The following is a 26,459-nucleotide window of genomic DNA, read 5'->3' on the forward strand; positions in this document are numbered from 1 at the left end:
TCAACCCATGTGCAGTTCGACTCCTACTCCCCTCGTCCATGCGACGGATCCACCCTACGTTCCACGTTTCCCAGCTACGACGCGTCATCAATTGTCCACTAAGTTTAGTAAACAGTACTTCATAAACAGCTTATACTGTGCGTCGAGATGCTGAAATCTCTTGCATGTTGCCCCTCAATTTTGTGCTTCCATTTCAAGTGGAGAGATATTTGACGGACAGCTTAGAAAAAAAAGAACTGTAGGTGTGATCACAACCCCCTCCGAACGACCGTGCCATCAATCACTGACCACCTCAAAAGTTCCCTCCAATGTATGCTGATGCTTTGCAAGTATTTTTGCAAAACTATGGCACTCTCTTAATAGGTGGTTGGAATGTGTTATTCATTTACAGTATTTATTCTATACAAGGGCACTAACTACACAGACCAAACTGTTACATTATTGTATTCTTATACTCATCGCTGAGCTTGTTGTAACTTAAAAAACGCTGCAACTGCTTCAAGGGAGGTGTGTGTGTGTGTGCGCGCGCGTGTGCTGCAGCCTGTGAATGAATACGCACAGCCGAGAACAGAGACATGAGGGACATCTAATACCGTATTGTGTAGTGTCTGTATGTATCTAATACCGTATTGTGTAGTGTATGTATATATATATATATATATAGCATGCATCTTTATACATTTGGAATCTGCATCTACATTTTCTGTTGCATGTATAGAATTAGTTTCAGCTGAAACTCATGATCAATGGTGTTGGGGTACTTATGTAGTGATAATTAGTTTCTGCCAAATCATTAAAACTAACAATAGACTATGAGAGGTGGTTGGAAGGTGTTACTCTGAATATAAACAAAAAAATACAGCTTTTTTTTCTCAGAGGTAAACGGAAAAGTGAAGTTGTTCAGCTGTTTAGTGTCACTATGCAGATGTTACACTCAGTGTAGTTACCGAAATCTTTGATTTAGTTCTCATTCAGTGGCCACACATCACTTCCACATTTCCCTCGCTTTTATTACATGAACATAAGCAGTGAAACATTCCGCAGGTTTATAATACACCGCGGCCAAGTGAACCACGTTTCCGCCGATTTCGACTGAACGAACGGAGGCATAATCGTGGTTTATATAATAATAATAATAGTTTAATAGTTTATTATCTGCTGTGGTAAATCTGATTTATACAAATTTAATAATGAGGCTTTATATCCTCAGGAGGGGTCATTACATATGTAATATGTAAAACAATATTGTTTTAGACATAATTTCACGGAAGCTTCTAACAGATTGAACAAACTAATGAATTTTCTCAAAACAATATAAAATTAGGTACAGCGAAATTCCCTAAATGTCCTTATAAAATATCGCTGAATATCAACCCCAGAATGAATGGCAAGTTGTCGATATACTGTATATATATATATATATATATATATATATAAACTGCATATATGGATTGAAACCTGAGATAGTTACATACGCACTGAATGACGCATAGATAGTATGCGCGATTCCTTGCGCCATCTGCTGAGAGAAATGAGAATCGCAGGTTGGAAAAGGCAGGAAACGTCATGCCGCCGCGCAGCTGTCAGCGATTTCACGTAAATAAGAGCAAAATAGCTTTATACTGGCTTTTACTGGTGCGATTTTAAAAATGTAAGCATACAGGGTGATTAAGCTCACGGAACTAGGAAAAGTCATGAAAGGAGGGTCCTGGAATTTGATCGAGTGTGAAGTATTATTTTTTTTTACCCCCTTGCGGTCAAATGACCGCTGCTCGGCGCTTCTAGTGTTAAGAGAACTTAAAAGGAAACAAATAAAAACTGATAACACAAAAAATAAACAGAGCTCCGCCGTCTGCACGAGAACGGACGGGGCTCTGGAAACTGAAACAAAAAACTAGTATCCTCTCGGGGCGTTCACCCTTACTGAGGATTTAATGGGAGAGAGAGGGGTTGTGTTTTTGTGCGAACATTATACTTAACCCGAGAGTGCACTCTCTCTCTCTCTCTCTCTCTCTCTCGCCGGCGTCTTAGGAAGGCAGAGTCTGGGGCTTTGCCTCTGTCTCTTTCTTTGCGCGCTTATCTTTTGTTTTGTTTAGTTTTCTTTTCCCTTAGTCTTTGTCTTGACCCTGATACCTTACTGGTGCTACCTAAATGATCGCACGAAGTGTGGAGGTATCAGGACCCTTATATAGACATGCCACCAGGTGCGGCCTATCCAGGCTGATTGTGGCGTTGCCTGGCAACCACGTGTCTATAAAAGGCTGCGCCTTTGCCTGTTTAAGACGTTCCAAACATTACATTACGTTACATTTAAGTGTTTTAAAGTACAGCTAACTGCCCTGAGTTCATTATAGCATTAATAGATACAGACAACATTTTTTTTCTTTTGACAAATTCCACCTTCTGTATCTATGATTGGTTTAGTTGTCTTAGCTGTGACAAAGAGCACAAAGGTGGGACTTAAACCCAGCATGTGTTCATTACAGTTAAGCATTTTTGAGTGATGTAAATGCTAGCAGAAGCACCTCACCTCATTTTTCCTCTTTGTTTTCTCGTGTGGATGTTTATCACACAGTGATGATAAAGAGTCTACTGCACTGTGTGTACAGCCTGGACAGAGTAATTAGTTATAAATGTTTAATGTTTATGATGGTTGGTTATCTGTTCTGTATTTAAAGATCTGTGTCTCAGCTGTGTTCTCTGTCTGCAGGCTGAGTAAGAGCGGTATTACAGAGAGAGGCTGTACTGATCTGATATCAGCTCTTACTTCAAACCCTTCACACCTGACAGAGCTGGACCTGAGTGAGAACACCCTGGGAAATGCAGGAGTGAAACAGATCTCTACTCTACTGAAGAGTTCATCCTGTAAACTCCAGAAACTTGTGTAAGTCAGTTAATAGCATAAGTTACTGGATCAGTGATATTTTTACTTCACTGTCAGTATATTTGTATCCTGTAGGAACTGATTATAGAGTCACTCATTCAGCAGTGCATTTAGAGTAACAATGAATCTTAGTCAGGAGTGAACAACTTAACAAGAGAATGTGAGTTACGTTAGAGTCGGTTTGTGAGTTTAAACCCATTAAAAAGCAGCTGAGGCTGAATGTTGACGGGGCCTAGAACAGAACCTCTTGCATAGCAAAATTACAGTACTGTGCAAAAGTCTTGACCCCTCCCCCATTTCTTCATAATAATCTAATGATGTAGGTTAACTTAAAGAAATTAGAAGAAATGTAACAAACTGGTTGTTTATGTAACATCCTCAGCAGCAACCACATTTTCACTCTTGTGTTCTCCAAACTCTCAGCATTCAGCATCAGCAGTATACTAATCACCGGCCTGAGCATCTGTCCCTTTACACCTTCAGAACTGCTTTAATTCTTTGTGACCATAGGTTAAACGAGGTGCTGGAAATGTTCCTTATAGATTTTTGTCCATATTGACATGAGAACATCACACAGTCGATGCAGATTTGTTCGCTGCACATCCATGATGCGACTCTCCCGTTCCATCACATCCCAAAGGTGCTCTATTGGATTGAGATCTGGTGACTGTGAAGTGTGTGAAAATCCCAGTAGAGTGTGATTGCTGTGTTCTCATCTCTCTAAAGAACCACAACCAGGGGGAAATATAGTAGGGTTAGATTCAATCTTAATAAATGTTCCATATGTGAAGCACCAAAATGAATCAAAAGAGAATAAAAGACTTTTATCCCCTTATATTGATTTACTTTTTATTCCAGACTTTCAGACTGCAGTATAAGAGGGGAAGGATACACTGCTCTGGCTGAAGCTCTGAAATCATCTCGCCTGATAGAGCTGGATCTCAGAGGGAACGACCCTGGAGACTCAGGAGTGAAGCTGCTCACTGATTTACTACAGGATCCAGACTGTACACTGAACACACTGAGGTGAGGAAAATATACATAACACAAGTTATTATAAAATCAAATTCATGAACATATGTAGGGATGTTACAGAATGAAGGTGTTTATCATTAAATATCAAATATGTTAATGATGTGTGTATTAAGCAAGTGTGAAAAGAGGTGTGATATTTACGTTTCATTTGGTTCACATGAATTTGGAAAAAAACCTTTTTGTGACTCACTACTGCTCAACATTTTTATACTATATAACAGTTTAAAGCTTACACTTGTGTGCTGTGATTTTCACACAGTAATTAATGAGACATAAGGAACTGTAACAAAAAATTGGGTAATATTGTCCTGATCTTCACATTTAAACTGGTAAAATAATCTTTACACTTAAAAGTATATTTATGTCGGATCCACTAAAAAGGATTATACAGTGAAACCTCAGATTGCGAGTAACCCAGTTTGCGAGCGTTCCCCAAGACAAGCAAAAAAGTTTAATAAATGTTTGTCTTGTTAAACAAGCGAAACTTAATTTATAAGTACCAAGTATCATTGAGTATCATGTGTCACGCATGCGCTTCTTGTTTAGATGCCGAAAGTCACGTGATCACAACTGAGCCAATAGTTCTTCTCTAAAGCATGTTTTAATTTTTTTGTATGTGTGTGCGCTCCCACGGGGGACAAGTTGTGAGTCTGTCTGTCTGTATGTGTGTGTGTGTGTGTGTGTGTGCGTGCGTGCTCACGCAGAGGTGGGTGTGTGTATGTGTTTTTGATGGTCAAGTGCAGGTTTTATTTTTACTTTGTATTTTGTATTAATATTTTTATTTAAATATTTTTGTGTTGTGGAACGAATCATTTGAGTTTTCATTATTTCTTATGGAGGAAATTCACTTTAATATACAAGTGTTTTGATACACAAGCACGCTTCTGGAACAAATTATAATTATTAGGTTCAGATATCAGGCTATTAGGTGTAGATATCAGACTAATAGATCTAAAGTCTAATTCTGTACACTTGTACTGTTTGTGTGTTGTTGTTTTTTTTTTGCAGTCTGTTGAAAAGTGCTGAGGCGATGGAAGCCTGTGCTTCTTTAACTGAGGTTCTGGGTACAAACCCTTTACTGCAGAGAGAACTGGATCTGAGTGGGAAAATATCTGGAGACTCAGGAGTGAAGCAGCTCTCTGTTCTACTGAAGGATCCACACTGCAGACCTGAGAAACTCAGGTGTGTGTTCTGATTTCTGCACCTAATCTTGTTCTCCTTAGAACCAGTAGTTGGTGTTTCCACCTCACAGCTCCAGGGTGCTTGTGTTTTTTTTTTTATCCTGGTAAATTATCTCTTAGAGTATGTGAATGTTTGTGAGGGACTAAAGTGCAGTGTGTGTTCCCTCCTCATGTCCAGCGTTCACGCCATAGACACCGCATTCAACACTGACCTGAATAAACCTCATGATTAAGAGTTACACACATTTAAATCTGTAACATTACCATTGTGTTTAAACTACTGCTGTAATCGTTACTGCTGCACCAACACTTCTGGATTTGATGTGATTTGCTGTGAATCTGATGGATGTTTATCACACAGTGATGATAAAGAGTCTACTGCACTGTGTGTACAGCCTGGACAGAGTAATTAGTTATAAATGTTTAATGTTTATGATGGTTGGTTATCTGTTCTGTATTTAAAGATCTGTGTCTCAGCTGTGTTCTCTGTCTGCAGGCTGAGTAAGAGCGGTATTACAGAGAGAGGCTGTACTGATCTGATATCAGCTCTTACTTCAAACCCTTCACACCTGACAGAGCTGGACCTGAGTGAGAACACCCTGGGAAATGCAGGAGTGAAACAGATCTCTACTCTACTGAAGAGTTCATCCTGTAAACTCCAGAAACTTGTGTATGTCATTTAATAGCATAAGTTACTGGATCAGTGATATTTTTACTTCACTGTCAGTATATTTGTATCCTGTAGGAACTGATTATAGAGTCACTCATTCAGCAGTGCATTTAGAGTAACAATGAATCTTAGTCAGGAGAACAACTTAACAAGAGAATGTGAGTTACGTTAGAGTCGGTTTGTGAGTTTAAACCCATTAAAAAGCAGCTGAGGCTGAATGTTGATGGGGCCTAGAACAGAACCTCTTGCATAGCAAAATTACAGTACTGTGTCAAGTCTTGACCCCTCCCCCATTTCTTCATAATAATCTAATGATGTAGGTTAACTTAAAGAAATTATAAGAAATGTAACAAACTGGTTGTTTATGTAACATCCTCAGCAGCAACCACATTTTCACTCTCGTGTTCTCCTAATAATCACCGGCCTGAGCATCTGTCCCTTTACACCTTGAGAACTGCTTTAATTCTTCGTGACCATAAATTAAACAAGGGGCTGGAAATGTTCCTTAGAGATTTTTTCCATATTGACATGAGAACGTCACACAGTCGATGCAGATTTGTTCGCTGCACATCCATGATGCAACTCTCCTGTTCCATCAAATACCAAAGGTGCTCTATTGGATTGAGATCTGGTGACTGTGAAGTGTGTGAAAATCCCAGTAGATCAGCAGTTTCAGAAAAACTCAGACACATCTGGCATTGACATGAATTATTAATTTTGTAGTTTTTACAGACTTTACAGTCAAATAAAATGTTTTCATCCACACAGAACATTGGAGAAGACGTGTCTGTACAAAGACTTTGCTTTTGTCAAGTATTCCTTTAGTTCATTGATGTAAATCTTCATAACACACTGTATTTCTGCAGCACTACAGCTCTGTGTTTTGGCTCAGTTTGCACCTCACATCTACCAAAAAGCCCTAAACCCCAAAACACACAGCATGTTAGTCACAGCTTTCTGACTTTGCTTGGAAGTGGACTGAGATCACGTCACTGAAATGTTCTTGAACTTGAGTGTGATTGCTGTGTTCTCATCTGTCTAAAGAACCACAACCAGGGAGAAATATAGTAGGGTTAGATTCAATCTTAATAAATGTTCCATATGTGAAGCACCAAAATGAATCAAAATAGAATAAAAGACTTATATCCCCTTTACCCCTTATAATGCTCCATGGTACTAGCACACATACCAATGATGTTTTCCAACTGGGGCAATGTTACTAAGCAGGTGAAATAATAATAATAATAATAATAAGACATTGTAAGTGCTTAGTTGATGTGAGTCTGGCAGGATGTGATTAGGTCTTTTCAAACTGTGGCAGTGTTACTGGAAAAAGGAAAGAAGAGAAGGACAGGCATGTGTCACTGGTTGTGGTGGGGGGAGGGTGTCATGAGCAGGCTGTCTGTGTCGGTGTTGTGGCATAGTTGCAGAGGCTGAGACGAGACCTTCCAGATAAACTCTTTTATTTATATATTCAAAACAAAAAGCTCTTTTCCAAAAGCACTTAGGAATCTTTAATAGAACGTCTTACTGAAAATAACCAACACAAAACAACCATAACAAATGTTACACGCCTGACTAAGCTTTAGTCAGGCTATTTATAACTTAACTAATGACTGACCTGGATCAGGTGCATGCTTCCATCACCTGACCCAGGTGCCCTATGGGAAATGAAGTCCTCTTCACACAAACTAACTACAAAACACAACAAACAAACAGAGTCTTTGGGCGCGTTGGCGCCCTCTAGGGGTTAACCCTTACAGAGGGGCAACACTTTATTAATTAATAGATCTATAATCCTAAAGACAATATACATCAGGAATAACATTCAGAGCCCCTAAATAAAAAAGAGCTTGGGCTTTATATCAGTCAGTTCATGGCGGCAAGATTCGAACCACTTCCTGAACCGCCAATCGCAGCGAGGCTTCAAACGTTATTCATGACATCAGTCGCCGTAAACAATGCAAGGCACGAAAAACACTTCACTAAATGGTTCCTGGATTTCTCGCCACATGCTTTGATGCATTGGTGCAGTACAGTATGTCCCATCACTAGTGTACAGTATATCATGGTTACAAAGATACATGACAAAAACTCCCTCTACCCAACTCTAGACACGTTTTATTAAGTTGCATGTTTGACATATTATTTCACATCCTCTTATGTAACACGTGAGAAAATGAGGACAGTGATGTGTCTCAATGTAGAGAATTCACAAAGATTTTAGAACATTTTTCTATTTTTTTCGCCCAAAGTACACAATCTTACAAAAAAAAAAAAAAAACCAGGGTAAGGTTTTAGCAGGTTCAGGGGCTTACAGACTTTTATTTTTCATAGTCTTATTATTTATAGATGTGCTGTCTGGGACCAGGACGCTGGCAGTGGATTCTTTGGGTGCTGTGGAAAATTCTACCACTAAAGAAAAATAATATGTAAATATGTTTAGAAGTATTTAAAATAAAAAAAGAGAAGGCCAATACTAGTCCAGAAACCCCAAAGATGTACAGTGGCTTACAAAAGTATTCGGCCCCCTTGAACTTTTCCACATTTTGTCACATTACAGCCACAAACATGAATCAATTTTATTGGAATTCCACGTGAAAGACCAATACAAAGTGGTGTACACGTGAGAAGTGGAACGAAAATCATACATGATTCCAAACATTTTTTACAAATAAATAACTGAAAAGTGGGGTGTGCGTAATTATTCAGCCCCCTGGGACAATACTTTGTAGAACCACCTTTTGCTGCAAAATTCAGCTGCCAGTCTTTTAGGGTATGTCTCTACCAGCTTTGCACATCTAGAGACCGAAATCCTTGCCCATTCTTCTTTGCAAAACAGCTGCAGCTCAGTTAGATTAGATGGACAGTGTTTGTGAACAGCAGTTTTCAGATCTTGCCACAGATTTTTCGATTAGATTTAGATCCGGACTTTGACTGGGCCATTCCAACACATGGATATGTTTTGTTTTAAACCATTCCATTGTTGCCCTGGATTTATGTTTAGGGTCGTCGTCCTGCTGGAAGGTGAACCTCCGCCCCAGTCTCAAGTCTTCTGCAGACTCCAAGAGGTTTTCTTCCAAGATTGCCCTGTATTTGGCTCCATCCACCTTACCATACTGATCAGCGCTCTCCTTGTTCGGTCTGTGAGTTTAGGTGGACGGCCTTGTCTTGGTAGGTTTACAGTTGTGCCATACTCCTTCCATTTCTGAATGATCGCTTGAACAGTGCTCCGTGGGATGTTCAAGGCTTTGGAAACCTTTTTGTAGCCTAAGCCTGCTTTAAATTTTTCAATAACTTTATCCCTGACCTGTCTGGTGTGTTCTTTGGACTTCATGGTGTTGTTGCTCCCAATATTCTATATATAATATAGACAACCTCTGGGGCCGTCACAGAGCAGCTGTATTTGTACTGACATTAGATTACAAACAGGTGCACTCTATTTAGTCATAAGCACTCATCAGGCAATGTCTATGGGCAACTGACTGCACTCAGACCAAAGGGGGCTGAATAATTACACACACCCCACTTTGCAGTTATTTATTTGTAAAAAATGTTTGGAATCATGTATGATTTTCGTTCCACTTCTCTCGTGTACACCACTTTGCATTGATCTTTCACGTGGAATTCCAATGAAATTGATTCATGTTTGTGGCTGTAATGTGACAAAATGTGGAAAAGTTAAATACTTTTGCAAGCCACTGTATGTAAGATGCAGAACGATGAATTGTACCTTGGATAGACATGTTATTGTCACCATCACTATAATCTGGTGATATACCTCCACTAAATCATCTCACAATGTGTTTTAATCATTTTACACAGTACAGTGACATCAGTGGTGTAATTTTGGTGTAACTCCTGCACTTTGTCTCTATTACATCTAAAAACAAAGTTTATATAATTTTATATAAGTTTATATAATGATTTTGTTTTCTCTGTAGACTTTCAGACTGCAGTATAACAGGGGAAGGATACACTGCTCTGGCTGAAGCTCTGAAATCATCTCACCTGATAGAGCTGGATCTCAGAGGGAACGACCCTGGAGACTCAGGAGTGAAGCTGCTCACTGATTTACTACAGGATCCAGACTGTACACTGAACACACTGAGGTGAGGAAAACAATAAACAAACAAACAAACAAACAAACAAACAAACAAACGAATGAATGAATAACTCACTAAATCAATAAATCAATAATCTAGATGCTCACTGAAAATGATTTAATTCTGCTGAATTATTTAATTACAATCGTAATGTTAAAGGGTTTTCTGATTATCCAGGAAAAAGTTCTGATTAGGTTTATTCAACACAAAACTCTAAACAGTAACACTACAGACTGTTATTAACTAATTATGTAAAGGAATAATAATTTATTAAGAAATGATGGTTAGTGTGCACTAATTCTGTAGCTGATACAGCCGGATACAGATACACATTAAAATCAGAAACTGAATCACAGCTAAAGCACATAACCATCAGTTCCTTGTTGTTTCCATACACAGTTATTAATGTGCTGATGTTATTTACTCTACAGGTTGTTAAAAAGTGCTGATGCAGAGGAAGCCTGCAAGTGTCTCACTAACATTGTGGGTAAAAACCCGTTACTGCACAAGGAGCTGGATCTGAGCTACAGAACTAAAGACATTAAAGTGAATCAGCTCTCGGCTTTGCTGCAGGATCCACATTACAGACTGCAGAAACTCACGTAAGACACAACTCTACATGTGGGGATCGAACCGAGTGTAAACAGTTAAACACTTTTCTCTTAACATTCCAGGACATTTAGATAAATTTACTATAGATAGTGATGTAATGGCTGATTTGTAGGTGTACATCTGATTTCATTTTTTTGTCTTTATACATCAACACAATGGATTTTACATGGAGCAGTTAAGATGTAATTTAAGTGTAGACCCCTTTAATTTAAAATAAACATGAATATTACACTAACCCTTTATAAATTATAGCAATTAAAATAAGTGCCTCTATTTTCACAAACTCTAAAGTAACGGGACAAACTAGCACAGAAACAAAAATGCTCATAGTGAAATGCTCGTAGCAATTATGGTCCTACTTTTAAGAGTAGGAGTAAGATGCACCTGTGAAACAGTGATGATTTGGGTTTGTCTCAGCCGACAATGTGCAAAATAATAAATCAAACTTTGCTCTTACAGCACCACAGATCATGTGCAGATTCCTACATTTCCCTCACATTATCCTGCTTTTATCACAAATTAGAATCAGGGCACTAACAAGGTAACAAACTAATGATAGAAAACTGATCAAATGTGCAAATATCACCAGCATTCTGATTTAGTTTTTATTTTCCACACCCAGTGTGCTGCTCCTGTTGAGATACTGTCCATGTCACCCCTACCTCAGTCTGCACCTGGTTATGTTTTCTGTGTTAGAGACGGACAATTCTCCATTGTGTATCCCAAGAGAAACTGATATGTTTTCTGCTGTAACCAAACGTAGTTATTACACATTTTTATGAGACACTGTTGGGGAAGGAGCCGAACATAATGGGTTTCTTTGGAGCGGGCACATTGGAGTGGATCTACGGCATGAAGGGACTGTGCATGTGGACAGAGAGAGGTTGAAAATGTGTGTAAATACCCCTGATAGTTGGGAAGCAGAGGTCTGGGGTCAGGTCAGGCCCAGCAGCTTTCTACATGTTGATGCCTCAGAGATTTTGCATTTTTCAGACCTGATGTCTCTCTTGAGGTTTGCCCAGACAGGCTGAGAGATCTCATGATTTGAAGGTCATGTCTCATATTTAAAAGCAGATGTTTAACTTCTCTTTTCGTCCATGGATCCTCATTTGGGTCACTCAGATGCTTTTGCTAACTATGGAGCGATATCCCAGACATATTTCAAAAGAGGAATTGCAAATTGGATTTGTGGACGCATAAAGTGTGACATAATTCAAATGCAATTCAAAACTTTTCATTACTGTTTGCTTTTTCGCCCTCGCGAACGCACACTGACTGCCAAATTTCAAATTAAAAAGAAAAGTCCATTTGCATTTCCCATTAGTGATGTGCGGGTCGGGAATTTTTCCAACCCGTGGATCCCACTTTTATGAAATTATTTGGCCCGCCCTGCACCACTGTATCTATTTTTACAACCCGCTCCGCACCTGCGACCATTAAATAGACATACTGACGTTTTTTTTTAATGACGTAAATTCTCGACCTCAACTTCTCCCCCACCTTGTCTTCCATCTTCACTTTTATTTCTTTGTTTTTGTTGTGACTGGCTGCTTGGCGCTTTCGTGACTTGTCACGTGACGTAATCAAAAGAACTTAATAAAACATAAAAATAGATATTCCCAAATATAGGCTATAGGAAATTGCCCGCAACATACATGGATTTTTTTATTTCATTTTGTTTTTAATGACCCGCCCCAACCCGCCCCGCAAATAAAGTGACAATTTCTTTTTTTTTTTTTTTTTTTCCGGCCTGTCAGTATCACAGATAACACATAGCAGAGTGTATGTGTAGCTGTTCTATCATCATTCACATATATCATTTTTATATTTATTTATTTATTTAGTTTGTTTCCCATATTATAACAGACAAGACCGGGGGACCAAAAAAAGAGAAGAGAGAGTAAAAAAAAAAAAAAATAATAATAATAATAATAATAATAAATAAATAATAATAAAAAAAAAGAATAAAAATAAATAAACAAACAAACATTTAAGGGGAAAAAAATAGGGAAAAGAGAAAAAAAAAAGGAGGGGGGAGAGAATACAGTCAGAATTCGCTTCCGCACCTGCCGAAGAAAAAGAGAAAAAACAACAGAAGACACAACAGCAGAGAAACCGCAGCCACAACCAACACCTGCACGACTCGCGGCAAACCACAAATCCCAAAACCTGTTGAGCCGCACACATAAAATATTTTGAAATAAACATTTTGTTTTGAAGCAACAGCAAAGACAGTGTGTGTGTGAGCACCTGTTTGTACACCAGTGTGAACGTTTGTGTGCCGACCTGTGTGTGTGAGCGCGCTTGTGTTCATGGGGCTCCTCCATGTAAATGTTTAATAGTGTGTGTGGGGGACCACAGTCCTGTCCCGCGAGGCATGGAGCAGATACGGCGGAGACACGGGTCCCAGACATCCAGAGGCCCCCCAGAGCACAGGAGTCTCAGGAGAACCACCGCAGGGACAGCCCCCCCACCCCGAAAGGGGCAGCGGAGAGCCCAGAGGGGGGTCATCTAGCAGCCCCAGTGCAGACGCCCCAGGGGGCCGTGGTGACAGGACCGCAGGCTCCGCCGGTGGTCGTCCACTCCGAGGCAGTCCGGTCCCTGGGTCCAGAGATCCCAGGGCCCCCCCCATCCACCAGCCGGTGCCCAGCCAAGCCAGGAGAGCCAGATCCCGCCCAGCGACCGCCGCGAGTGAGCCAGCGCTCACCCGAGCGCCCCGCCCCGGAGCGAGAAACCAACAACCCACCAGCGGCTGGGGGCACCCCACAGCTGTGTGTGGTGGCAGAGCAGGGGGGGCCTGGGATAAAGTGACAATTTCTTTACCCGCCATAACCCGACCCGCGGGTTACCCGCAGGGTCCGCGGGTTACAAGACGACCTGCGCATCACTGTTTCCCAGGTCTTACAAGTCATGAGCCGGTCATATTTAAATAGCAAAATCAAGTACCACGTTTGCTTTTTTTACTTTCTCTGAGTTGTGCATGTAGCCGGCCAAAACTCAAATGCAATCACTAATCCTTTTGCAATTGCATTTCCAACGCGTTACACTGAAACCTGTCAATCAGCGTTAGGGGTGATCTATACTGTGGGGCGGGATTGTATGGGGATATTGTACTCCATAGATAACAGTGACATTGTCAGCACAGTGGTTAATGTAAGACAGTGCAGTTGAAGTGTCCACCTCCAGGTCTGTCTCATGGACAATTATAGTCCATTCTGTATGTTCAAATCATAAGTTCTAGTGCTAGCTTTAGCATTAGCATGTGGCAGCATGTACTGGGTACTGCCATGACAACAGTCACTGTATGTTCCCTAGGCGAGTGAAACGGTCAGAAATTTAGCTTTAAATATTACAAGTATGGAGAGCAGAATGTACGAGTGTGTTCATGTTGGTGCATCATGTTTCATTAATGTAAACACAGAGCTCTGTCGGCACGATGAAGTGAGCGGCCTGCTGGCTCCACTGTGGTATTCAGTATGTTGTGGTTCAGCCATGTCTCCATAAAAATCTAAATACAGCCTCCTTTATGGTCCTCTGTGTAGCGATGGTCAGTCTGAGCTTTTGTTAGCGACTGATCTTATATTATTTATTTATTTATTTATTTATTTATTTATTTATTCATGCCCAGAAAGTGTATTAACCCAGTAACCCAGAATGACTAAGTACTTTCCTCTCTCTCTCTCTCTCTCTCTCTCTCTCCTGCAGACTCTGTAATTAAAATCACGTTTTGTAATTAATAAATTGTACAGTTGAGTTTTGCATTATAATCCTAATGGTTATGTTTTTAGTTCTCACCCAGTCATATGAGTCTGGTAAAAACAGAAGAATGTGTGTATGAAGAGCACAAACCACAGTTTAATATAGTAGTTTATAATACTACTTTACTCATTTCTATATCTTTCCTTTCTCTGTTGAACTAAACAGTATTTTCTCTCTACAGATTGTGTGACAGTGTAAGTGGGAAATCCTGCACTGATGTGGTTTCAGCTCTCTGTACAAATCCATCACACATCAGAGAGCTGAATATGACTTGGTGTAAACTAGGAGACTCAGGAGTGGAGAAGCTCTGTGATCTACTGAAGAAACACGAGTGTAAACTGGAGACACTGCTGTGAGTAACTCAGTGATGTGATGAAACAGCTTTAATAACATGCAGTAACAATTACAAAGCTCTCGCCAGCACTAACAAGTAATGTCTAACTAACATGTCTAACCTGCTGTTTAGATCTGATTTATTATCAGTAATAAAGAGTAAATAAGGACATTTAGATTACATTTAGAATTAGTTAGAAAGACATTTATTTCTAGATGTAAATTGGACATTTAGGTTGGAATTTCTATTAGCAGATTACAAAATCTGAAAATGATCAATACCCAGTGGTGGATGAAGTACATGAATCCTGTACTTGAGTAAAAGCAGAGATCCCCTGGGTAAAATATTACTCCAGTAAAAGTCCTTCATTTACATTTCTACTTGTGAAAAAGGAAAGAATTTCTCACCTTCAAATGTACTTGAGTATCAAAATTAAAAGTCCTGTGATTTATTATGGCTTTATTGTTATTTTATTACTTTTGTGATCAGACACTCGCTTAAATTACTTGTTGAAACGGCCTTTGTGTCACTCTGGGCACAGATCTGTTAATACAGTGTGTTCAGAAAGTCTCTCCACAGCGGACACGTAGTAGTAGTGTGTTGACGCGCTCTTGTTTGGCTCCACCAGTCTGTTGTACGTATCCGAGGAGTTCTTTCCTTTACATCGGCCGTGTATTTTTGTGTAAAATGTTAACCATCGAAGAACGTGTTTTTGTAGTGGAGCGCGTTTTTAAAGCTGGAGATAAATACTCAGATTTAGTTTGTGGGAAATTTCAAGCAGCTTTTCCAGACACAAGAATACGACATCGCGACCCTGTGTGAGATTTAATAAGAAATACAAGAGTGAGAATAATAATGAGTTTCATTAAACCAATATTTTCCCATAAACTTCTCTCTCTGGCCACAGTGGAGGGACTTTTTGAACGCACTGTATAAGGTCATAAAATATTCTGACACTGATGTCAATTAACGTTATCTTGAATAAGCCACATGCAGGTGAGTCATTTTTATTAGGGAGATCTGAGTGAAATACCAGTAAGGAAACTTTACTCTTAAGATTTAGTTTAAACTGAACATCTCTGCACATGGCTACCAGGATTCCTCTAAGTAAAACATTTCAAACTATTTAAACCAAATGATGCAGAATTTCATACCCCAAGTCGCCCACAAGTTTCACCATTTCGTGAGCTGAATGGGCGGCGCGTTGTCATGAAGAAGACACACTTCACTTTTGTTCACCCAGGTGACCATTTTGGTTTTGACCCTCTAGTGGCATCATGTGGAACTACACTGCGGGTTTTTAAACAAGAAGAAACGTTCACAAACACACCCATTTCCAGAGACATAATTTGGGCAAATATGGATTATATCACAGGAGTTGTAATAAAAATCAAGACATCAGTTGAACACGTGTGTGTCACACCACGTCACCATGAGCTTACTCATCATCTTTTTACTTTATAATTAATAGTTTATTTTATGTTTCTAAGAGTCAAAATCCATCACATTAACAGTCATTAACTTAAAATTACTGTCCGTTTATAATTTTAAATATTAAAAATTATTAATAATTAAAAAAAAATTTTGTTGTATTGAAATAAGATTGAACAGAGACATCAAAATCACATTTAGTATTTAATAAATAGTACAGTTGAGTTTTGTATTATAACCCTAATGGTTATGTTTTTTAGTTCTCACCCAGTCATATGAGTCTGGTAAAAACAGAAGAATGTGTGTATGAAGAGCACAAACCACAGTTTAATATAGTAGTTTATAATACTACTTTAGTCATTTCTATATCTTTCCTTTCTCTGTTGGACTAAACAGTATTTTCTCTCTGCAGACTGTGTGAGAGTGTAAGTGTGAAATCCTGCGCTGATGTGGTTTCAGCTCTCTGTAGAAATCCATCACACATCAGAGAGCTGGATCTGAGTGTGTGTGAACTAGGAGACTCAGGAGTGGAGAAGCTCTGTGATCTACTGAAGAAACACGAGTGTAAACTGGAGACACTTATGTGAGTAACTCAGTGATGTCATGAAACAGCTTTAATAACATGCAGTAACAATTACAAAGCTCTCGCCAGCACTAACAAGTAATGTCTAACTAACATGTCTAACCTGCTGTTTAGATCTGATTTATTATCAGTAATAAAGAGTAAATAAGGATTTATTTGAGGAGGATGTGGGATTAGGAACAAGTAGTGAGAGGTAGACACTCACTAAAGGACACCAGAAAAACATCCACATTTGTTATGTGTTAGATCTTAAGATGTCCTTAAGAGAGACATATTTTCCATGGACAGATCAGAACCTTACAAGGACATTTAGATTACATTCAGAATTAGTTAGAAAGACATTTATTTCTAGATGTATATTGGACATTTAGGTTAGAATTTCTTTTTGTCCTGTGTAGGGCAATTTTTGAATTGTAACTATCAGTAATTTAGAGAACTCTTAATGTGGACATTAAATTTATACATAAACACCAATATTTACTAAAATAATGACAAATGCATTTATTTTAAGCATTGCTGTTCCAACATTCATGAAAATTACTTTAAATAGGTTCAGAGCTATTTAAAGTGGTACACACATCTTGAGCAAATAAACACAATTCAAAAATAAAATAATAAAAAAATATATATAATAAATATAATAGTACATTACTAAATCCTATAAATGTCGCCATTAAAAACGCACGTTTCGAGAAAAGGGATCCCGCTGTGAAAATGCCCTTCATTACCTGTGGGGGGCAGTCGTGTTTCAGTCTGAAGTATTGCCTGTCTAATGAAGCCAAAAATGTTTTATGTTTCTTTGGTGCCCGTTGACATCAAGCGACAGAGCTCATAAACGTGTCGAGCTCAAACTGTAAATACTGATATGTATTTATTCTTCATTTTCTTCTCCTTCAATGATGGTACTTCTTTAACTGCGCTTTCTCCATTCAGTATTATTCTTATTATATTTAGTCGTAGTGCTCCGAATATATTATTGTTATTATTATTATTATTATTGTAACGCACCCGCGCGTGTGTGCAAAAAGACGAAGTACAACTAATAATACAAAAATGTATGATATGTTAGCCTAAAACAATATTGTTTTATTGTGTTTATGCACTTTAAATATACACTAAACAATAAACACTGCCTTGTGCAAAGTGAAAGTGAGTTGCGTGTGCAGCTTTTTGATCAAAAGGCTGATAAACGCGTGCGCAGATATGAGCTGATTCATCGATAAAACTACAGACATGAAATGAAACAAAAACAAAAATATGTACAACTCTGAGTATACAATGCAACAGCACACAGAATCCCCGGGCTCTGACTGTAGTACACTAAAATATGCTGGGTTTCTGTAAACACATCGTTGTGTTGTTTATGCTGGGTCAAAATTCTGTGTTATTTCGGGTCCTTTAATCACACTGTTAGGTTGCTTTTGCTATGATTACTAAAAGTGCTGCATGATTAAACTCAATGCAAAAAAGGGAAAAAGGTGTTTATGCATTAACCCATGGGTGAACACGATGATTTAAGAATTTAATTAAACACGGATATATAAGTGGCATTTTAATTCAAATCCAACATTTAAATGGTTAGTGATTGGTGCGTGGGCGTCACCTCGCACGTTCTGTAATATTCCATTGTCATTCATATTGATGTTGTTTTAGAGCTCTTTACTAAAGCATTCTCTAGTTAGTAAGTAAGTAAGCAAATGAAAGAGAAATTAATAAATAGCTTTAAATGGTACTTCAGCATAGTAAAAGTACCCTAGCATAAGTTTATATATAATGAAAATATTATGTATAAAGAAAATCTAATGTATATATTTGTGTTTAATTAAATTCTTAACATTTTAATTGTTAGTGCTTGTTGCAGACATTTGGAACAGGGGTAGCTCAGTGGTTAAGGCATTGGACTATGGTTCGGACGATCCCAGGTTCAAACCCCACAACCACCAAGTTGCCACTGTTGGGCCCTTGAGCAAGGGCTTAACCCTCAACTGCTCAGATGTGTAATGACATAAAAAATCTTCTGACACAGTGCTTGCTCTTAAGGACTATACTCGACAAGAATATAGAGAATAAGAATCATGTTTATAATAAGATAATTAATTAAATAATAAAATTATATCAAATAAGAACTTTTTTAAAAGCTAGACTGACCATATTTCTCATATAGTAGTTAAATATGCTTATACTGTAGATACGTAGGTTACATTTTAAAAATACAATCGCAAGTAAATTACAAACTGCATGTAATGTTGTAAAATATGAATAAAACAGTATTAGACACAAATATATGATATGGTAGTATATAAAATGAAAAAGCTCAATGAGTGCTCAAATGTAAAGCAAACGCAATTATTAATTTATTGTGTATATTTAACTTCATTCAGCCGTTTAAGTTATATGAAAAATAACGTTCCTACCAGCCCACTATTATTTTCTGTTCAAATTTAAAGATGCCCGCGCGTGTGTGCAAAAAGACAAATACAAAGAATACAAAAGTGAATAATCTTTAATAAAGTTAGCCTAAAACAATATTGTATCCAATGCTGAAGCAAACATGATTTTGTTTTAGTCTATTCGCTGAATACAACGCGACAGCGTGCTCCGAGGTGACACCCAGACCCCCCAGTTACTGTAATCCCTCTTCTCACCTTTCATTCACGATAGGTGTGAAGTTATCAAACCGGTTTCGCTTATGGGGGCATTCACAGAATTTAGGGGTTTAAAATGATTTAACAAGACCGAGCAGACGTCTCTGCCTAAAATGTATTTCACCAGCAAAACTTAAAAATATTCTACAGTAGGTGGACAACCAGAATGGTTATTACCGTCAAACTCACCGCTGTGGGAAAACAGCAGCAGCCAAAATAAATCAGTTGCATTTTAAAGTCATTCGTGAAATGACCGCCAGGTGGCGCAAAGTGGCATTTTTCACTCTACGCAGTTTTAAATAGAATTAAGTCATAAAAAAAAGTCTTAACAATATGTTGTATCAAAGAAATACTACAGTGATTGTAATTTTCACATCTGGGAACTTTATACAACAAAAATGAAAAATCTGAACCAGAGATATTGATATTTATTGTATAATAATGAGTCAAAAAAACAAACATTAGTTAAATGTTGTTTGGACAGAATATCAAGTTCACTAGCTGATCATTTTATTTGTACAAAGAATAAACTGTTATATAGCCTATCTCTGTTTGTATCTGTTTATTGTTATTTTAAAAAAAATAATTCAAAAATACATTAAACTTTAAATATAGAAATAACTGGTAAAATAGCCTTTCAGAATAAAACATTACAATAACACAAAAAAGACGCACTAAGAATGCTGTGGTGTTTCTGTAAACACATCATTGGGTGGTTTATGCTGGGTCAAAATTCTGGGTTATTTCGGGTACTTTAAACACATTGTTGTGTTGCTCATGTTGGGTCAAATCAGATGTAATGAGTCATTTACAAATGAACACCTGGTTGGGTTATTTTGACCCAACAACTGGTTTATTCTTTATTCTCTTGTTTTCTCCAAACGGCAGCCTGCAAAATGTTTGAAATATTACTGTTATTGTGTACAAGTGTAGTAAATCTCCCGGCGCTCTGCGCATAACACCGGCCCAACGCAGCCTTCTAAATTGGGCTATTGTTGTTTACTTACAGTATTTGTTAATTTAATTTAAATGGGGTTTGGGCTCGGGGTTTGGTATCTGTAACGGGTTCGAGCCTATTTGCACGGGTGGCACCATGAAGCACGGACACGAGGCGAGGTCTTACGGGAAAAGGGATAATTTATTTAGGTAAAATAGGGAAGGAAAGGATTAAAAGAGGGAGGACGGAAAGAATGGGGAAGAGATGAAGTGCACATGTAGGTCCGGCTGGCATGCGGGCACACAGCTCGTGACAGGTGGCGGTGGGCAGAGTGGCAGAACGGAGCACGCAGAGGCAGCGCACCTGCACGGTGTGAAGGCGCCGCGAGAGCGCGAGGATCAAAGGGCGAAATTCCAGTGTCCTGTTCAAAATCCCTGGGCACGTTACATCGTCCCACTCGCATGCCATTCTGTCCTGCTCCACCGCATCACATACTTCCCGGACTCAACTCCACGCCTTGCTTTTATAATGCGGAGCTTGAGATCCTAACGTTAATTATTGCCAGCCATCACAGCACACGCCGTGGCATATCGTGATCCTCGCCTTTAACTGCCTACGTAGCCTAATCAGCGCTCACCTGCAGGTACAAAGTAAAAAAAATGTGTTGGGGGAAAAACAGCAAGGAGACTGACTCTGACCATTTTAATAATTCACTTATACACGGAGTTTCGGTTCATTTTCTGACACGCTCAAGTTCACCGAAAACAATACAGAATAGAGTTTGCTTTAATTATTTTACAAAATCATAAAGTTTTTTCGTCATTGTGACGCCTAAAAATAGATGCAGGATTATGTTATGTAGTCTAAATAAAACTGCTTTTCTAAACGTGGGCTATTGTTGTTTATCTCCTCCTCTTTAATTCCCTACAAAGTCTAATCAGCGCTCACCCGCACACATAAAGTTTTCTCGAGCGCGGAGGAATTTTGTTGTAATATTTAATAATATTTATGCCATATAATCAGGGGCTCTTATTCCTATTTGTCCTGTGATGTTATTCTTTTAGTGTTACTATGTGTGCTTTAGGTATGTGGGAGCTAAACCATTTAAAGCCTTGTATGTAAGTAATATTATTTTGTAATTAATTCTAAACTGAACAGGTAGCCAGTGCAGGGATGATAATATTGGGTAATTATGGGATTGATAATATGATCATATTTTCTGGATCTGGTAAGAACCCTTGCGGCTGCATTTTGGATTAACTGAAGCTTGTTTATTGAGGATGCAGGACAACCACCTAGTAATGCATTACAATAGTCCAGTATGGAGGTCATGAATGCATGAACTAGCTTTTCTGCATCAGATACGGATAAGATGCTCCTAAGTTTGGCGATATTTCTAAGATGGAAAAAGGCTGTTTTTGTGATATTGGAAATATGATTTTCAAAGGACAAGTTACTGTCTAATATTACGCCCAGGTCTTTTACTGTTGAGCTAGTAGTAACAGTACATCCTTCTAAACGCAGGCTGAATTGTGAAAGCTGTTGTGTGCTGGTTTTTGGGCCGATGAGTAATATCTCTGTCTTGTCTGAGTATAGTAAAAGAAAGTTATTGGTCATCCAATCTTTTATGTCCTGGACACACACGGTTAATCTAGACAATTTAGGTATTTCGTTTGGTTTTGTTGAGATAAATAAATTGGGTATCATCAGCATAACAATGGAAACTAATCCCATGTCTTCTAAAGATGTTACCCAAGGGAAGCATGTATATTGAGAACAGCAGAGGTCCTAAAACTGACCTTTGTGGGACCCCATATTTCACTAGCATTACACCGGACGGTTCTCCATTTACATCTACAAAATGGTATCGATCAGACAGGTATGATCTAAACCATTTTAACCATATAAGAACAGTGGCAGCTGGCACACCTAAAAATAAATGCAGGATTATTTTTTATATGAAGTTTTCCAGAGCGCACCGGCAGAAGTAGAGTAATGATTATGAATGCGTCGGGAGAAACAGCAATGAAACTCACTCTGACCATTTTAATAATTCAGTGATAAATTAGTGATTTCTTAGTGATGCTGGCGGAGAAGTACAGAGAAGGTAACAGGGAGTTGCATTGTGTCTTTTTAGATTTAGAGAAAGCGTATGACAGGGTGCCAAGAGAGGAGCTGTGGTATTGTATGAGGAAGTCTGGAGTGGCAGAGAAGTATGTTAGAGTGGTGCAGGACATGTATGAGAGCTGTAAGACAGTGGTAAGATGTGCTGTAGGTGTGACAGAAGAGTTCAAGGTGGAGGTGGGTCTGCATCAAGGATCGGCTCTAAGCCCCTTTTTGTTTGCTCTGGTGATGGACAGGATGACAGATGAGGTAAGAGTTGGAGGTAGCAGAGCTGAAGATGTTGAGGTTCTCTTTGGGAGTGACAAGGATGGATAGGATTAAGAATCAGTTTATCAGAGGGACAACCTACGTTAGATGTTTTGGAGATAAAGTCAAAGAGGCCAGGTTGAGGTGGTTTGGACATGTTCAGAGGAGAGATTGTGAATATATCGGTAGAAGGATGCTGAGGTTGGAACTGCCAGGCAGGAGGTCTAGAGGAAGACCAAAGAGGAGATTTATGGATGCAGTGAGAGAGGACATGAAGTTAGTTGGTGTGAGAGAAGAGGATGCAGAGGATAGGGTTAGATGGAGACAAATGATTCGCTGTGGCGACCCCTAAAAGGGAACAGCCGAAAGACAAAGAAGAAGAAGAAGTGATAAATTAGTGATTTCTTTGGTTTCGGTTGTGCTGAATGTGATCATGTTATCTTGTCGTCTCCGCACCAGTGAACGCGCCTACAATTCACTTTTCATACGAATTACATAATCTAATAATTTGTTTTTTATTATTTTATATAAAAGCAGACATTTCACTTTCTATAAGTGTATATTTTTCACGTCTGTGACGCGAGTATACACTGTGTTTTGGTTCATTTTCTGACGCGCTCAAGTTCACCAAAAACAAAGTTTTTTCGTCATTGTGAGTGCAACTAAATAAAAGTAGAGTCTTATAAAGGCTATGTAGCTTATATAGTTTTACTATATAGTTTTTGCACATTAATCCGACAGTGTTTAAATTTTATAGTCATTTAGTTTCATTTATTTCAGTTAATAAATCTACTACAAATTTAAAGAACACAAAATATAAGATGACACAAGACCCTACACGTGTAGCTTTTCTAATTACACATAATAAAATCTAAAGGCTCAGTGTGTTACCGTTTATGTTGCTTAAATTCGATCCTAAAAATATTGAATTTAATTTTAATTATAAATTTGTACTGTAATGTTACTACTGTGATTATGAATTTGTTTAATTACAATGTTTCACTTGATTTTATCTGCAACTACGTGCGGCTCTAGACGAGCTGCGGCTGCGTCAGTCTGTATTTATATAACGCCACTCAGTGGTAAAAGCCAGCAAACGCACAAACCCAAATGCTGTCGCCATGCGCCGCGACGGTAAAAGTAACATACCGCTTGTCCACCTACTGTATATTTAATAAAACTGTATTGAAACAAAATTGTGTGTTTTCCTTATTAAATATCGCTTCCGGGACATTGTTGTCCAAACGTTGTATGTATGTGGAAAACAGTGAAACCTAAGCACAAACAGGACGAATAAAGGAATGTACGAAACATTAACACCTTTACCGTGTTCAAATGAATAAAGAGTTACTGCATTATGTTTCAAGACATCCTTAATTTACATTTTTCTCCTAATTATATTGTTAGGGGGTGCGGTGTGGAGATCCGCACCAAGAGATGTTTTACTGATTATAAGAGCCCTGACGCAGGGATTTAGAGGGGGTCAGTAAAATAGGAGTTGTGAGCGAGGCCGGCTCTACGCAGGGATAAATGTCTTGCCCCCTCAAATCAGATGTTAATATACTCACAAAATTTATATATTGCAAGTTGATAAAATGATCTGCGGTAGCGGAAAAATCAGCCGAAAAAGGGACACTACATAATACGGTATTAGATTTCCCTCATGTCCCTCCGCCAGGGGGCGGACTGGGACCAAAAAGTGGCCCTGGACTTTCTGGCCCACCGCAGCCCACATTATAATACATTGGCTCGATAATGTAGAAACATTTTTAAAGGGGTCATACAGCACTACATGCACTATTTTAAGCTGTTTGGACTAAACTGTGTGTTAGGAGAGTGCGTACACAACCACTCTACGATGATAAAGAGCCGCCCAGTGGTTTTCTTTTCGTTTATTACAGTAACATCCCCCTTCTGAAATCAGGCCAATCGCAAAAGCCTTGCCTTGTGACGCCACACCACAAGAGGGCGTTCCTACACAAGTTGATTGACACTGGTGTTTTAGCAAAGACCCGCCCCGAGTGAGAAGACGCTGTCGGCCATTGTTTTTTCGCCGCTGGAGCAAAATGTTGCCTAAGCGAGTGTTGTGTACAGTTGTTGGGTGTAATAGCGAAAACAGCAGTCGTCATTCACTACCTAGGGTTAGTGACCTAGGGTACCTACCTAGGGTTAGGTATCAGAGCCACTGAGGACGCAGTGGCTGAATTTAGTTTTTAAAGCTAACGTCCCTGCTGATTTACCTGAATGCGTTCATGTTTGCGATATTCATTTTTCACCAGTCTGCTTTATAAACGCGGGTCAATATAAAGCTGGTTTTACTAGGAAGCTGCTCCTAAAAATCGGATCTGTACTAACGCTTCGTGTTCCTGCTTCATCTTCACCAGGCTCGGTGAGTGTGATTTATTTTAATATGAGTCTTTGCAGATCGCCTTTTCTAATAATCACGATGAATGCGGATAACTTACACTCTCATAGAACATGGTTATGGCTTCTTCTCTATGTACATCCGTCTCTATATAATCCCTAATCGCCCGTTTATAATAAACAATGCATTAAGGTGATTATCTAGTTGCAAACTGTGTACGTAGTCGGAAAACTATATTATGCTTACCTTTGTAACGTTAGATGGTTTATAACGGTGTCTGTCAAAGATTAAGAAGTCATGTAAACACATCAGTAAACACATTGCGTCCGTATCTCTCTCAGTAAGCTTCTCCGCTTTTGTTGTTGTTGCTCGCGGCAGCGCAACAGCCCGTTAATTTATGCCCATGCAGTGATGAGAAAGACAAACGGGTCGATGCGATATTACAAACTTCCGCGTAGGTTCCGTACTTAAATCAAACCAAAAACGACTGAAGAAAACAGGCTCGGGCTCTATAATCCATAGTTTTTTAGTTTGGACTGCATTACCCACAAAGCACTGCGTTGTGGCAATGCTTTGTGGGTAATGCAGTCCAAAGCATTGCCCGCACTGGACTACACTTCCGTCGCTATACCCTACGTGTCACGCCCCACAGAACGGGGGGGGGGGGGCTCAGCAGAGGTTATGAGCATTTAAATTAGCATGTACTGAAACAGGTTGCTGAGAACAGAGCTAGTTTTTACAAGGTAAAAGTAGTGTTTTTTTTACACAATCCTTTTGAATTTTTAATTAACGTATAATACAAACTTTTCATTAGGACCCTAAAGATCATATTAAAATTTAATGAAAAATATAATGTGTAGGACCTTTAACACCAGTTACAAGTATAAAAATATAACACAATACAGAAATCAATGCTATTTAAACATATTATTTGAAGTATCACTGAACATATATTGGGTCATATTAGTAAATCAAAGGTCATATTAGTAAATCAAAGAAACAAAGGAAAAAACATCAAGACAAACAACATTTAAATCTATAAAGACAATATTTTAAGAATGGCAATAAAACTGAACAGGTCTGCTGAAATAAAATCTGTAGCATCATTAGCTTACGCTAGTAAACTAGTTACTTATTTTAATTATTTTGGTAGTCAATATAAATTCAAAATAATGCTGAGAAACAATATTTTAAATTAATATTGACTACCATAATAATTACTAGCACGAGTTAATACGAGTTAGTACGAGTTAATGCTGCTACTGATTTTATTCCAGCTTACCTGTTCAGTTTGATTGCCATCCTTTTCAATTGGCTCTTGTAGATCAGGGGAGGGTCATCATCAGCAGGCACTGGTTCATTATCACTGACCTGCTGCAATTACACAGCTTACACTGATGTGTGGTATATCTTACACTGCATCAAGATGATACCCTCTGCGAAATAGCCCGTTAATTCATGCTCGTGTTTGGATGAGAAGGACAGGCCTGGACTGACCATAGGGCATACTGGGCAATGCCCGGTGGGCCGACGCACATTTTTGGGCC

General features: G+C 38.8%; 2 protein-coding genes across 2 annotated transcripts in view; both read left to right on the forward strand.

Moving 5' to 3' along the window:
* Window positions 1-14,338, forward strand: part of LOC128527502 (NACHT, LRR and PYD domains-containing protein 3-like) — a 41,316-nt gene extending 26,978 nt beyond the window's left edge. Inside the window, exons 5-10 of the mRNA XM_053499922.1 lie at window positions 3,743-3,910; window positions 4,928-5,101; window positions 5,597-5,770; window positions 9,715-9,882; window positions 10,308-10,478; window positions 14,277-14,338. Coding sequence (XP_053355897.1) covers window positions 3,743-3,910; window positions 4,928-5,101; window positions 5,597-5,770; window positions 9,715-9,882; window positions 10,308-10,478; window positions 14,277-14,295 — 874 coding nt within the window. The 3' untranslated portion in view covers window positions 14,296-14,338. The remainder of the gene's footprint in view (window positions 1-3,742; window positions 3,911-4,927; window positions 5,102-5,596; window positions 5,771-9,714; window positions 9,883-10,307; window positions 10,479-14,276) is intronic.
* Window positions 14,339-14,431: 93 nt separating this feature from the next.
* The window catches only part of LOC128528130 (ribonuclease inhibitor), a 56,530-nt gene continuing 44,502 nt past the window's right edge, over window positions 14,432-26,459 (forward strand). The window contains exons 1-2 of the mRNA XM_053500886.1: window positions 14,432-14,599; window positions 16,425-16,595. Of these exons, the coding sequence (XP_053356861.1) occupies window positions 14,514-14,599; window positions 16,425-16,595 (257 nt within the window). The 5' untranslated portion in view covers window positions 14,432-14,513. The remainder of the gene's footprint in view (window positions 14,600-16,424; window positions 16,596-26,459) is intronic.

This window comes from Clarias gariepinus, chromosome 7 (genome assembly GCF_024256425.1).
Source record: "Clarias gariepinus isolate MV-2021 ecotype Netherlands chromosome 7, CGAR_prim_01v2, whole genome shotgun sequence".
Classification (NCBI taxonomy): domain Eukaryota; kingdom Metazoa; phylum Chordata; class Actinopteri; order Siluriformes; family Clariidae; genus Clarias; species Clarias gariepinus.